The following is a 15,807-nucleotide window of genomic DNA, read 5'->3' on the forward strand; positions in this document are numbered from 1 at the left end:
TATGAGAATGAGGACAAGGCTTCTCCCCTCTTAACTTGGATGATGTTGCTGTGATGTGGCGCATTTCTCATAATGGGACAGAAGCATTCCTGCTGTACAAATTTAAAATGCATATTTCCTTGATTTATTATCACTCACTCATCTTACCTTTGTTCTAAAGTTTGTGTAAGTCATACATATATATTATGTGTGATATGTTATAAAAATGCAAATAAAGCTTTTAAACAAAGTGAATAAAACTCTGGTCCTCTAGACATTCACCTTTAATATATATCATGAGTCCTTTCCTTCCTATTTATTTGCTTATATTTGATAATCCACACACTTGTCAACAAGGAACCTTTTATTAGTAGTATGGTTGGCTTAAACGCTTGACAAGTTGGAAAAGGTGGTTGTACACTGGAGAACTGAATATATTCTTTACTGACTTTAAACATAACTAATTTCTGAATTAAGTCTCAGTGTGCAACATACTAGCCTTCATCTGGGCAAGTGGGTTGTCACTTCATTTACATCCTAAGTACTGAGCATCAACAACTCTTACCAAAGTCTATGGGAATATTTGGGAGTTCAGCACCTGTCAGGGTTGGGCTTTAATGCATTCCCAGTTTCCCCCACAGATGCCTACTCTTATATTTGTACTTTAAAGTAATTTATACTTCCTTGATTTTTTTGGTGGTGTTTTGCGTTTTTTTTTATGTCACAATATGATTAAAATTAGGGCTACTTCAGAATTCTGTATAGCAGATATTTAGGGAACTAAATAAAAATCCTGGAAAGTTTTTTAAAATGTCATGTGTTATTTTTAAAATTGAAAAAACATTTAACATTGCCTTAATGCATTTAAGGGCAAGTAGAGTGACAGTCTGTCACTCAAATCCACCAAAACAGTGGAGCGCAGAGATGGATGCAAAAACCAATCTGCCAGTCATCCTATGAAAGGAGATGACTTTTTTATGAGACAGCCAGAATTAGTGTGTTGCATCATTATGTCATTCAAAACATTAGTCCAATTATGTTACGTAATTTAAATTGACTAGCCTCTTCAAGGCTACTGTATTATATTATTGAATTTTTCTGTACAAAAAGTATGGGGAAAATCAGTAAACCCCCCCAAAAAAAACCTCCCCCAACTTTAATAATACTGTACTCTATCTTAGACACTTGTACTTTAGTTGATGTGTACTCTATGTATATTTTTATAGGTATTACCAATGAGTGATAGTTAGTGTACAGAAGTCTGGGAGGAAAAACAAATGCAGTAATAGGAAATCTTTTTGCTATTGAAAGAAACTGATTTGAAAGCTGATTTTTCTGAAATATAGACAGCTAAAATAACACTATCCAATGCTTACATATGTCTTAATTGTCTTCTTCTCATTATGCTTCCTGTAATTGTCATGTGTAAGTTATTTTTTTTTCTACTTGTATCCTTTTTCAAAATGCTACAAATATAACTCAGTAATTAATTTTATTGTCAAACCTTTATTTCAGGTTCCTGTGAATGATCCTTATGCATGTGCTTCCTTTATGGGGCTAAAACCTTCTACTACCAGAAACCATCTTATACGAGCTATGTTGGAATCTATCGCTTTTAGGTATTGAGTGCAGTCTTTCTTAATTCATTATCTTTAGGATTTCTGTTTTCCTCTCATCTAATTATTCTGTATTTTGGTCACTCAGTGTGTGAAGTCAGATAATCACTTGTTACATGAATGCATGGACTTCAGCAATTTATAAAATGCTAACGGTGGTAATTTATTATATTAATTGACACTGACAGGAAGTTTTGTATATTTATCAGGGGTTACTGTTTTTGTTAACAACTGACCCAGCATAACAGTTCTCAAATTAAAATGGACTTGGCCCTTCTGCATGTCCAAAATCTGTCTTCTACCTGACGTTTGCCCTTGTTTCCTCACTACCTTTATGTGGAAAGTAAGCCTCTTTTCACTCTCAACCTATTTTAAGTAGGCATGAAGTTGGAGGCTGCTGGGTTAATTTTTAGGTCCTCCTATATAACATAGTGATAGGCATTTTAAAAATACATAAGAGAGACAGAAGATACATTAGCTGCTGAATTGGGAAAGCTGAAAATCTCATCCAAAGAGCTGGCAAAAAAAGCTTCAAATATATCTTTTCCTTTCAGATGTATGTTTTCCCTATAACTATTAGGGTAAGTTAAACTACTTCTTTGAGTGATGGTCCTTATGTATGTGTATTCCACATATTAGTGCTCATGTGCGCTGTGAGCCCAAGTCTGGAATTTCTTCAAAGCAGTGTCCGTTGACCTGCACAGGCACAGTAACTCTACTTGTGCTCCAGACCACGGGTATCAGAGGTAATGTGGGTTGACGCCTCCCAGTTCCTACTTATCACCGCATGGCCTGAGTTGGAGTCATGTCCTCCTTCACTATTGCAGAATCTATTGCAGAATCTGTAAAATGTAATGGTAAATAGTTTATATCATAGCTTAGGAATTCTAGTTAGTATATAGTTTAGTATAGAATAGAATATCCCCGCCCTCACTCCCCAGTTGGAGGGACATCCTCCCTGATCCCAGGACTATGCCCAGGATCCCAGGATTCAAGAACTCAGTCTCCTGCCCTCACTCTTCCTCCATCAGCAATGAGCATCATTGGTGCCTCTACTGTCTGGGTGAGGTACATATCTCTGTGAAGTTCATTATCTGTAAATCCTTCCCACCCAGAACTAGAGAGGCCAAAGAGCTCCGATTGAAAAAGTTCCTGATGGAAGAGGCTCGGTCTGACTCAAGCCTGGGAGACCCCCCTGTACTAGCTGACTAGCAGTGCCCCTCCAAGCACAAGCCTGTGCAGCAGGACTGATCCCTGCAGTGGACTGTCCAGAAGAAACTTGTTTCCTCTCCAAGCCAGTACAGGTTGGGTGAGATGTCGCATATGGGACCCGCGGAACCAGCTCCACTGAAGACTCCCAGGCTGGAGGATAAGGCACAGAAAAACAGGGACCTGCTGGTAACTGCGGTACCGGGGGCAAAGATAAACGCTCTCCAGTCCCATCTCTGAGAGCAAGTCCAGATTCATCATTGGTACCCCCTTGTCAATACAAAGACCATCAGGCCATGTCCGACAAACCAGAACCTTTGGGTGAATGTTGGAACTCCTCAGACTTTGGGCTCTAGGGAGACCCTTGTAACACCAGATAACTTCCTTCCCTATATGCAGTCTCCACTTTTGGCCCTGCCCTCCTAAGAGATGTCTTTACCTCAGAAGAGGAACTGTTACCATTATCTCAGGAGAGATCCCATCTCCATCCATTCAGCAGGAGCATCTTGGTACCAACCAATGGAACCGTCCTCAAAATCAGAGAAGATAGCTGCACCAGTATCTCTGTGAAGACACGGGAGCCCTGACAGACAAGGCATTATTTCCTGTTGTGACGGGGCAAGGCCAGATGGCTATAGAAAAGTAGTGGGAGATAGATATATTAGCTCCAGGCTAAACAAATCCCTGGTACCAGGTTAAGTGAAATGGAAACTGCTCCAGGTCAATTAAGACACCTGGGGCCAATTAAGAGCTTTCCAGAAAGCAGGGAGAATGCTAGGTTGATTGGGTCACCTGAAGCCAATCAGGCGCTGGCTGAAACTAGTTAAAAACCTCCCAGTCGGTCAGGTGGGTGTGCATGTCAGGAGCTGTAGAAGGAAGTTGCGCTGTTGGAGAGGCTGAGTAGTACACACCATATCGGGCACAAGGAAGGAGGCCCTGAGGTACGGGTGAAGTGGAGCTTGAGGAAGTGAGGGCTGCTGTGGGGGAGTGCTATCACCCTCATATCGGGTAAGTTGGTAAAAAATAGTCAGCTGCTACAAGCAGCTGTGACGCGTAGCAGTGACGTGCGTGCATGGGGCCGTGAGCCATTGCCCCACCATCCCAGTGGAGATAGAGGTTCAGGGAAACCCCATTGAGGTGACCGTGGGCATAGTTCCTAAACTTCCATATCCTGTAGTCATTGGGAGGGACTGTCCAGGGTTTGATAATTTACTTCCCCCAGAGAGGCTGGAGGGAGGTGGGGACCCTGAGGACAGCAACTCGTCACCGGGGGAATGTCAACCCCCAGTGTTCGCTGAGATTTCTCAGGATCTGTTCTCAGCCCCCTGAAAGACCCGGAAGACAAAAAAAGAGAGGAAGGCTGCGAAGGCCTTGGGAACCCGGATCCTGACCCAGGGCCAGAAGACCTCCCTAGTAGGCAGATGGACGCGAGCAGCCAACAGAGAAACTTCCACCTCAGAAGATGAGCCAGAAGCTGCCCCCAGCCATGACGGCGGTGATCCGTTGGAAGAAGCAGAAGCCGTCCCCTGGGAGCTTGGGCAGGTTAGTCCCGGGAGAGAGACTTTTGGGCGGGACCAGCCAGAGGACCCCAGCTATGATCACGCCAGGAAGGAGGTGGCCAAGATCGATGGGATACCCGTGGATGGGAAGGTCCGGGGTCCCAGACCTTACTTTACAGTGAAGAAAGATCTCCTGTACCGCGTGGTGCACATGCAGGAGCAAGAGATACAACTACTTCTGGTGCCACGAAAACATCAAAAAACCATATTGAGTCTCGCCCACAGTGACCTGTTTGGAGGACACCTAGGGGTAGAGAAAACCCAGGCACAGATCCTGTGGAGGTTCTTCTGGCCAGGAGTACATGAAGATGTCCGGCGATACTGCACCTCTTGTCCGGACTGTCAGTTACATAGCCGTCGTCCGCACTTGCGGGCTCCTTTGATACCTCTTCCAATAATAGAGGTTCCTTTCGAACGGATAGCCATGGATCTGGTAGGGCCCCTGGAGAAGACAGCTCGGGGCCACCAACATGTGCTTGTTGTGCTGGACTATGCAACCTGGTACCCAGAAGCCGTTCCCCTGCGCAACACAGCTTCCAAGACAATAGCTAAGGAGCTAGTACAGATCTTTACCCGGGTTGGGCTACCGAAGGAAATATTGACTGATCAAGGGACACCTTTCATGTCCAAGTTGATGAAAGATCTCTGTTCGCTGCTCCATGTACAAGCCCTACGGACCTCTGTATACCACCCCCAAACAGATGGCCTTGTGGAAAGGTTCAATAGGACCCTCAAGGCCATGATCAGGAAAGTGGTGAGCCAGGATGGGAAAGATTGGGATACCTTATTGCCTTACCTCATGTTCGCCATCCGGGAGGTTCTGCAAGTCTCCACGGGTTTCTCTCCATCCGAACTACTATATGGGTGCCACCCTCGGGGCATATTGGATATAGCCAGAGAAGCCTGGGAAGAGGAGCCAAATCCCAGAAGGAACATAGTTGAGCATGTACTGCAGATGAGAGATCAGATAGCCCGAGTTATGTCCATTGTATGGGAATACTTGGAGAGAGCACAGAAGACCCAATGAACCCATTATAACCACCAAGCGAAGCTTCGATGGTTCCAACCAGGGGATCGGGTGATGGTACTGGTGCCCACAGCAGAAAGTAAACTGTTGGCCCAGTGGCAGGGATCCTATGAAATAATCAAAGCCGTGGGAGAGGTGAACTATAAGGTGCGGCTGCCAGGCCGCTGGAAATTGGAGCAAATTTACCACATCAATCTTCTAAAACCTTGGCACGATCGAGAGGCATGCTTAGTCATACAGGAGACCCTTCCCCGGGAGGATAACTTACACGAGCAAGTGAGGATATCATCCGCCTTGACGCCGATCCAAAAGATCGAGGCAGCTGACATGATTAATTGCAACAGAGATGTGTTCTCTACAAAACCAGGGCAGACGACTGAGACCTATCACCATATCTGCACGGTCCCCAGAGCCAAGATAACATTGAGACCCTACCGAATCCCAGCAGCCAAAAGAGAAGAAATCAAGGCCGAAGTAAAGAAAATGTTAGAATTAGGGGTTATTGAAGAATCTTAGTCAGTGGTCCAGTCCAATTGTTCTAGTGCCTAAACCTGACGGTACCATGAGATTCTGTCATGACTTTCGCCGACTGAATCAAATATCCCAGTTTGATGCATACCTCATACCACGCATCGACGAACTGGTTGACCGACTGGGTAGTGCCCGATTCTTGACTACGCTGGATCTGACAAAAGGGTACTGACAGATTCCTCTGACCAAAGAAGCTAAAGAAAAAATAGCATTCTCCAACCCGGATGGGCTATTCCAGTGCACCATCCTCCCTTTTGGGCTACATGGGGCCCCAGCCACGTTCCAGCGCCTCATGGATAAGCTGCTGCGCCCCCATACTAGTTATGCAGCTGCATACCTAGATGATGTCATCATCTATATGCCAGACTGAGGAACCCACTTGGAGAAAGGTGAGGCAGTACTGCGCACCTTAAGGCGGGCTGGCCTCACTGCTAATCCCGCTAAATGTGCCATAGGGCTAGCAGAGGCTAGGTACCTGGGATATATTATGGGAAGGGACATAGTGAAGCCCCAAACGAATAAGCTAGAGGCAATTCAAAACTGGCCCTGGCCGACCCGAAAGAAGCAGGTCCATGCGTTCCTAGGCATGGTAGGCTACTACCGACAGTTTATTCCCCACTTCGCCACTAGGGCAAGTCCCCTAACAGACCTGGTGAAGGCCCGAGGTCCAGACATGGTAAAGTGGACTGACGCAACAGAGGGGGCATTTACAGACCTTCGGACGGCCCTCTGTAATGACCACGTACTCATAGCCCCGGACTTTAACAAGGAATTATTTTACAAACAGACGCTTCTGAGGTGGAGTTGGGAGCAGTTCTGTCGCAAATGGTGGGAGAAGAGGAACACCCGATCCTCTACCTAAGCAGAAAGCTTCTACCAAGAGAACAGAAATACACAGTAGTCAAGAGAGAATGCCTTGCTGTCAAATGGGCTATGGAGGCACTGCGTTATTACCTCTTAGGCCGGCAATTTACTCTTGTGATGGACCATGCACCCCTCCAGTGGATGCAGCGGAATAAGGAAAAGAATGCAAGAGTCACCAGGTGGTTCTTATTCCTCCAACTATTCCAGTTCCGCATACAGCACAGGGCTGGGTGCCACCATGGCAACGCTGATGGTCTGTCACGAGCATACTGCCTGGCGTCCCAAGTTGCCCAACTCTATGGTGTTGAGCAGAGGGGGAGGATATGTGACGGGGCAAGGCCAGATGGCTATAGAAAAGTAGTGGGAGATAGATATATATTAGCTCCAGGCTAAACAAATCCCTGGTACCAGGTTAAGTTAATTGACCTGGAGCAGCTTCCATTTCAGACACCTGGGGCCAATTAAGAACTTTCCAAAAGGCAGGAAGAATGCTAGGTTGATTGGGACACCTGAAGCCAATCAGGGGCTGACTGAAACTAGTTAAAAGCCTCCCAGTCAGTCAGGTGGGTGTGAATGTCAGGACTGTAGAAGGAAGTTGTGCTGTTGGAGAGGCTGCGTAGTACACACCATATCAGGCTCAAGGAAGGAGGCCCTGAGGTAAGGGTGAAGTAGAGCTTGAGGAAGTGAGGGCTGCTGTGGGGGAAGTAGCCCAGGGAATTGTACATGTCATGTTTCTAAAAGGTCAGCTACCTAGCTGATACTATTAGGGTCCCTGGGCTACAGCCCGGAGTAGAGGGTGGGCCCGGGCTCCCCCCGCTCCCCCCGCTCCCCCCACCTTTGCCCCCTGATTAATCACTGAGACTGGGAGACAACAGAGACTGTGCAAGGAAGGATAAGTTCTCCTCACCTCCCTTGCTGGCTTATGATGAAAATGGCTCAGTAGACTGTGACCCTTGTTTCCAGAGAAAGAAGGGTTACATGGAGGGTCACAGTGAGCCTCTGAGGCTAGTGAAATCCACCAGGAAACGCGGGACCCACAGAGGCAAGGACAAAGCTTTGTCACACTATCCAGTTATGACCTCCCCAGGGAAATCTGGAATTGATTTCCATGGGAGCCACCATTAAAGTTTTCCCAGCAGTAGCAGTCCAGATGAGATGTCAGGGATATACAGTATTTCCATACCTGGACGACTGGCTCCTGGTAAGCTGATCTCACCAAGAAGTCGTATCAGCAATATTTTTTTCAGAGCCTCTGCCACCTTAGGTGTTTGTCACCCGTGAGGACAATACATTTTATAGGAGCATGTCTGGACTCAGTCTCTGCGAGAGCTTTCCTCCTTCCAGACATATTTTATGCGATGAGCAACCTGTTCTCTCTCATCACCTGCAAATCTCGAACTATGGTGCATCAGTGTCTCTCCCTGTTAGGCCACATAGCCACATGCACTTACATGACACTTTTCACCAGACTCCACTTGCGGTGTCTATAAGCTTCGCTCCACTTGATTTACCAACCAAACAGGGATCACATCAACTCCAAAATCACCGTTTCCTCTGGAGTTCTCACCTTCCTTGCTTGGTGATCCAACCCGAACAAATTCATGGTAGAGACTCCCTTCAGCTCTTCCACACCAAGGGCCACCATCATGACAGATGCCTCCCTCACAGGTAGTGGCACACACTTGAACTGCCACAAAGATCAGGGTATCTGGTTGCCATGAGAGTCTAGGCTACATATTAGCTTACTGGAGCTCAGAGCGGTCTGACTGGTATGCAAGGCCTTCTACCCACTCACTCCACATACTAATAATGACAGACATCACCACAGTGGTCTATATAAACAGAAAGGAATGAAATCTCGTCCCCTCTGCCTGGAAGTGATCAGACTTTGGAACTGGTTTATTAGAAGTCATCGCTGTACACACCACCTACCTCCTGGCTGTTCAGAGCTCCCTGGCAGACAGATTAAGCAGAAGCTTCTCTGCAGGCCACGAGTGGGAGATCCATGACACAGTCTAACTACCATATTCACATGATAGGGACTCCGCTAGGGGACCTTTTTGCATCCCATACAAACAGAAAGCTTCCCATGTATTGCTCCAAAGGAGCCAGAGGCCAAGATGCTCAAGGTGATGCTCTCCAAGACAGACAACCTCAGATAAACGTTTCTTCCCATCCCTCTACAACTGCAAGTTATATGAAAGATTCGGCACAACCGAGCCATCATCATCCTCCTAGCACCATACCAGCCCAAACAATTCTGGTTCACAGAGCTCCTAACAATGTCCACATGTCCCCTTATCAGAATCCATGCATTTCAAGGTCTCCTAATTCAGTATGGGGGAAAAGTCAAGCACCTCATCCTGAGCTCACTCCACCTCACAGCCTGGTGTTTGGATGGATGTTGGGGGTAGAACACTCAGACTCTTCCCCTATTCAGGAAATCCTGACCCAAAGCAGGAGGGATTCTAGTAGACTCTGCTACCTAGCTAAATGGCAGAGATTTTTGGCCTGGGTGCATCACCAGAAGCATTCACTTGATATTGTGGGCATTTCAGTTATCCTAGACTATCTCTTCTTCGTAAAGGTCGCTAGCTTAGACCTCAGTTCACTATGAGTACACCTAGCAGAAATTTGTGCCTTCTCCAGCTGGTGGAAGGATGTTCTATCTTCATCCCCCTGATCACAGTTTGATTTATGAAGGATGTGATCAGGACCTTCCCCCCGGTCATTAAACCTACACCTCAATGGGACCTTAACTTTGTCCTTTAATGCTCTCGGGCCCACCCTTCAAACCGTTGGTGACATGAGCCATGACCCACTTGCCCATTAAGGTGACATTCTTTATTAGCCATCACTTTGATAAAAAGGGTCAGTGAGCTGGGAACCATGATGTCAGACCCTGCTTATACAGAATTTCACAAGATTTCCCTTAAATTACACCCCAGATTCCTCACCAAGATTTTGTCTGAGTTCCGCATCAATTAATATACTTACCTGTATTCTTCCCAGAACCCCATGCTTCTTCCAAGGAGAAGAGACTTCTCTCTTTTGATTCAGGCACACTCTGGCATTCTACCTGCAGAGAACCAAACCCATTAGAAAATCTCCAAGACTCTTTGTTGCCTTGTCAGGTCATCATCATTGGCGATCCCTCGATCCAAGGATGATCTCTACCCCAGATTTACATGTGGGTTCTGAGATGACTCAGGAGTCCAATCCTGGAACCACAGATCTGAACGCAGTAAGTACAAACATTTCCTGGTGGGTCAGCTGCCTGCTGGTAGAAAAAAAAATTTTCCCCTTCCATCTCTCTCTTTTCAGCTTCAAGGGCAAGATGCTTCTCCTCAAAGTGGGCCACTGCCTGATGGAAGATGTGGCACCACTGAGGTCAGGTGGTGGCTTGCTCCTCTCAGCTTCTGATATGCACATCAGTTTTCTTGAAATACGATTTTGGTGAGTCTTTATAGCATTTCCTCTGACCACCACATGATCTCTGACCATGTGTGGCCTGAGAGTAGAGGATTTGTTGCGGGAAGCGAGAGTCTGGTATCCGCACACAATGTCCAGCCCAGCAGAGTTGGTGCATGAGGATCATTGCTTCAGTGCTGGTGACATTGGCTTCAGTGAGGATGCTAGCGTTTGTGCAGCGATCTTCCCATTTGATGCGAAGGATCTTCTGGAGGTATCATTGGTGGTCCTCTCCAGACTCTTGAGGTGCTGTCAGTAGGTCACCTAAGTTTCGAATCCATAAAGGAGTAGCCACCTCGTTGTAACAATTATCTTATAAACCTGGATCTTGGTGGGTCATGGTCCATGAAAATGCGTCAGAACCATTTCCCAAAGGAAGAACTTGCACACTGGATCCTGTGCTGGATCTCACTGTCAGTTTTTGCATTTTGAGAAAGTTGGCTACAGAGGTAGCAGAAGTGCTCAACTGCCTCCAAAGTCTGTTCCTCGAAGGTGATTTGTGGTGGGTCATTTGTAAGGCCTGAAGCAGGTTGATGGAGCACTTTAGTCATCTCAATATTGAGTGAGAGTCTTAGGCTTTGGTAAGCTTGTGCAAAAAAATTCAGTGTGGACTGAAGGTCATTTCGCATTGTGCATGAGTATGGCACAGTCATCAGCATACTGAGGATCAGTAATGGACGCCCTATGAACTTTAGACTTCAAATGGAGACGTTGAAGATGAAAAAGTCGCCCATCCATTCTGTATTGAATGTCAACTCCACTGGGGAAGCAGTCTTTAACAAGGACCAAAATGACTGCTAAATAGATAGAGAACAGAGTTGGGGCAATAATACATCCTTGCCTAACCCCAGTTTTGATGGCAAAAGGATCTGTCTCCATGCCATTACAGAGAACGGGAGCAAGCGTTAGGACCTTAATAAATTTTGGAGGGCAGCCAAATCTGGCCAGCACCTTTCACGGGGCTTCATGATTCACTGAATTGAAAGCCTTTGTCAAATCAATGAAGGCCATGTACAGATCCTGACTTTGCTGGTAGGGATGCTCCACAAACTTTTTCTTCATATCTGGTATGATGAGAAGATTCCGGGAGACTTGAGAAATGCCAACATGGTTAAAATCTTTAAGAAAGGAGATAAATTGAAGTGTGGAAATTATCAAGGCATTGGCTTGCTGTCTACAGCAGGGAAGATTCTTGCCTGTATCCTCTTATCTGATTACTTCCCCTTTCTGAGGGAATATTGCCAGAATCTCAGTGCAGTTTTAGACCATCCCGCAGGACAACTGACACTATCTTCATTGCCCACCAAATCCAGGAAAAGTCTCGGGAGCCTTGGCAGAAAGGTTGCAGGGATAAGCCATATCCTCTGAGGATTTCTAAATGGGTTTCAGGATGGATCTTAGAGTACTGCAAAAATAGCAGTTTCCCCCTCCTGAGCATATCACAGCCTACTCCACAAAGGCACTGCAGGATATCTGCAGAGCAGCGACTTGGAATTCCATCCATACTTTCACGTCACACTATGCTCTAACCCAAGCAGCAAAGGTGGATGCAGCCATAGAACTGCGGCACCAAAAACATCTCTGCTACCAGTTTCCTTGCACCCTCCTCAGGTCAGAACGCTGCTTGACAGTCACCCATGTATGGAATATACAATAGGGACCATCCCTCAAAGAACAAATGGAGATTACTTACTGTAACTGGAGGGTCATCGAAAAATTTGGTCTCTGTCAGTATTTCACTACCCACCCTCCATCCCCTCTGCTTAGGATCCATTTGGATTGTTGTAAGAAAAGAAAATGGAGAGGTGTTAACCAGCACTGCCTCTTATACCCTCAGTCGGGAGCATGAGGAGAGTTACTGTATACAGGCGGACACTGCTTTGAAGAAATTCCAGACTCAAGTGCAAGGTGAGCATGCATACCCAGGTGTGGAATACATGCATCTCAAAGAACCTCCAGTTACAGTAAGTAACCTCCATTTTGTAGCATTTTGTCTCCCTTTTAAAAAGCAGTTGGGGCTGGGGTTAATGTTTTTCTGTACTTCCAGTTCTTAAGGTTGTATGTTGCATCCACCTGCTGTAGCTTGTCTTGTCTAAATAAACTGTAAGCACTTTGGTGCAGGAACCATATCTCCTTATACAGTGCCTAGCACAGTTGGTCCTGATCCTGACAGGGCCATATGAATACTATCATAATGGTGTGTAACAGAAACCAGTCTCCATTCATTTTTTAATCATTCAGTCCATGCTGGGAACTTGTCAACTGTCGCAGGCAATTTTGACAAAACTGCTGTCACATTTTGTCTCATAATCTCCTTGTATACTGGATAGATATTGAACACAGTTTTTAGAATATACATTATGTATAAATACAACATTAATATCTATAAATATTTTTTTAAAGAAACAAACAGCTGTATGATACCATTGTGAAACAGATGCGGGTTCCACTTAGAAATATTCGGTATGTTTGTATTATTTTTAATATCACAAGTCATAAATTTTGTTCGGTGTTTGTGAGTTCAAGTAAAACAGATATGCTCTAGAACTTTGTTATTCAGTTTGTCTTTTTGTGAACATTCCATTACTGAAAAGTGGATAACAGCCCTAAGTGTAGCTTTCCTATTGATGTAACTTCAAAAGTGATATGGATTCTAAATCTGCATTGGTGAATATGAGTTGGTGTTGAACTTTCACTCTCAGGTTTTCTTTAATAGAAGTCAGAACAAATTCGGTTTTATTAATTTTCTCTGCAATATTCAGGGGGTGCAGGTAGTGATGCCTGTAATGGGGTTGCCAGACGCTTTCCATCATAAGACCCTTTTTTTAGATTCTTATAATTTTGCCTATCTATAACCATTTTAGCTGAAATTTTCCATGCTGGTTATCTGCCTCAGACTAATTTTTTTTTTTTCAAAAATTCAGCAAAATTTTTTGTCACTTCTGAGCATGAGGTTAGGGAAAAATACTTTTGCTTTGGTCATGTTAAAAAATTCTTCCAATTGTTTCATTGAGAAACTGTAGCATAGCGGTTCCCAAACTGGGGGTCAGGTCACAATGCTTAGGGGACACTGTTTCGGTCTATAGTGGTATCCTACAGGCAGCGTGACCTCGCACATACCATACATATGACCCCATTTTAACTAATTAATTTCCTTCCAGGACCCCAGACAGCATGGAGGAAGCCATTTGGAAGAGCGAAATAGCATCCTTTATACAGCATGACCTCATAAGCACCACATGTGTCAGGTCAAACCACATGGAGGACACCATTTTGCTTGTCAGAATGGCTTCCTTCATGCTGTCTGGGGTTCTGGAAGGAAATAGTTAATTAAAATGGGGTTGTGCTGGCAAAAAGTTAAGGAACCCCTGCCTTGACCAATGTACATGTGATATATGCTATCATGTGCCAGAAATGCTCCTCTGCCATGTACATTGGCCAAACTGGACAGTCTCTACGTAAAAGAATAAATGGACACAAATCAGACGCCAAGAATTATAACATTCAAAAACTGGTCGAAGAACACTTCAATCTCTTTGGTCACTCGATTACAGACCTAAAAGGGGCAATTCTTCAACAAAAAAAACTTCAAAAACAGACTCCAACGAGAGACTGCTGACTTGGAATTAATTTGCAAACTGGATACAGTTAACTTAGGCTTGAATAGAGACTGGGAATGGATGTGTCATTACACAAAGTAAAACTATTTCCCCATGTTTATTTCCCCCACCCCCTACTGCTCCTCAGACGTTCCTGTTAACTGCTGGAAATGGCCCACCTTGATTATCACTACAAAAGATTTTCTTTCCCCCACCCGCTCTCCTGCTGGTAATAGCTCATCTTAAGTGATCACTCTCCTTACAGTGTGTATGAGAACACCCATTTTTTCATGTTCTATGTGTATATAAATCTCCTCACTGTATTTTCCACTGAATGCATCCAATGAAGTGAGCTGTAGCTCACGAAAGCTTATGCTCAAATAAATTGGTTAGTCTCTAAGGTGCCACTAGTACTCCTTTTCTTTTTGTGAATACAGACTAACACGGCTGCTACTCTGAAACCTTTGAAAACCTCGTTTCACACGTGCTCAGTAGAAACTTGTTAAGGTTTGGTAACAAATTTTCCAAAGATTCCATCTGTATTGGGCCTGCTCTATCCTAAGACTCTAAAGGATGAGTAGAACTTTCTGTGAAATTGCTCCTCTCAGCAGCCAGGGACCATTGTTGTGCTGCATCCGGGAACTGAGATCAGGGAGAGATTCTCTTCTGTGTTGTCAGTGGTCTCCCTGCAGACACCCAAGCAGCAAGGAGGAGGAAACAGCATGACCAAAATGCTGAGGGGTGAGCAGCTGGGTCTGTGGCGTGGTGAAAAGGAAGACTGGGACAAGGCAATGGGGGAACAATGTTGAGGTATGATAGCGGATAGGGATTGGGACGAGGAGCTTAGGGGCATGTGTGGGGAGAGACATGGACAAGGACAGGCCAGATGAGCCAGGAGAAAAAGAGTTCAGGTTTGGTGGGAGATGGGTCAGAAGGATATGTAACCACAACAGTATACTTCCCTCAGAACCTGACACAGAGCCCAGAATTCCTAAATCTCCACATTTTACTGCTGTCAGCCAACAGCTGTGAAACCCATTGAGAAAATGTTTGCCTCATCTCCCTCTAAAGACTGCTCAAATAGAGCATGACAACCTACTGCTGCTGTCAGTTACTCTGTTAGTTCAAGTGGCAGAGATCTGTGCTGTGGATATGAAGGATGTAATTCTGCTGATGAATCATATTGTTCCACATGTTGGAATTTGTTTTATTTTCACCTTTTACTTTTTTAAAAACCTAGGAAATTACATAAAAATCCTACAATTAGAAGAACATTATGATTGTAAAATCAGGCACTCACAATTTAGGAAATGCCATGTAACAGGGAGCTTAGAGGGCCAGTTGGACTAGTGGTTGGAGTGCTTTTCTTGCTCCCCACTTCTGTGGCATAGGTGCCTCAGTCAGTAAGGCAGGAGGATTGGGGGACTCAGGCCTTCCCACTCCACCGTCTCCCAGCCTAGGGCCCTGTGTAAGTCAGTCCCTTAGTAGGGGACCTCCAAGCGGGGAGTCTGTGTCCACTGCCCTGGGCTATTCTGCTTTACCACCTGCCATAATTAAAGTTGCCTATAATCTTAATTGACCCCCTCTTGTATGTATATATTATGATAGTCTTTAATTACATGAACACAAAATTACTATTTTCTCCATAGGACCTCTGATTCATTGAGTGAGATAATTCAATATTTTTACCTGCTCATTCTGTGTGGCCTCAGGTCTTATTTACCGCACACCATTCAAACCTACACTGAATACAAAATTATTAAATCCCTCCTGGTTGTTTCTGTGATGCTCGCACCATAGTACCTGATGTACTTCACAAACAACAATGAATTTCAGAGTAGCAGCCCTGTTAGTCTGTATCCGCAAAAAGATCAGGAGTACTTGTGGCACCTTAGAGACTAACCAATTTATTTGAGCATAAGCTTTCGTGGGCTACAGCCCACTTCATCAGA

At 45.1% G+C, this 15,807-nt stretch overlaps 1 protein-coding gene across 7 annotated transcripts in view; it reads left to right on the forward strand.

The window, feature by feature from the left end:
* Positions 1-15,807, forward strand: part of GK5 (glycerol kinase 5) — a 101,107-nt gene that overhangs the window by 62,446 nt on the left and 22,854 nt on the right. For 4 of the 7 annotated variants that reach the window (XR_012160785.2, XR_013636348.1, XR_013636349.1 and 1 more), the window contains 2 exons: positions 1,495-1,598; positions 12,660-12,719. Coding sequence is in view for 4 of the 7 variants with exons in the window: in XM_073359786.2 (XP_073215887.2) it covers positions 1,495-1,598; positions 12,660-12,719 (164 nt within the window). In the remaining 3 variants the exon portion in view is untranslated. Of the gene's footprint in view, positions 1-1,494; positions 1,599-12,023; positions 12,221-12,659; positions 12,720-15,807 lie in introns of those variants that run through there. The other 3 variants (XM_073359789.2, XM_073359791.2, XM_073359793.2) reach the window with 3 other exon arrangements.

This window comes from Lepidochelys kempii, chromosome 9 (genome assembly GCF_965140285.1).
Source record: "Lepidochelys kempii isolate rLepKem1 chromosome 9, rLepKem1.hap1, whole genome shotgun sequence".
Lineage (NCBI taxonomy): Eukaryota > Metazoa > Chordata > Testudines > Cheloniidae > Lepidochelys > Lepidochelys kempii.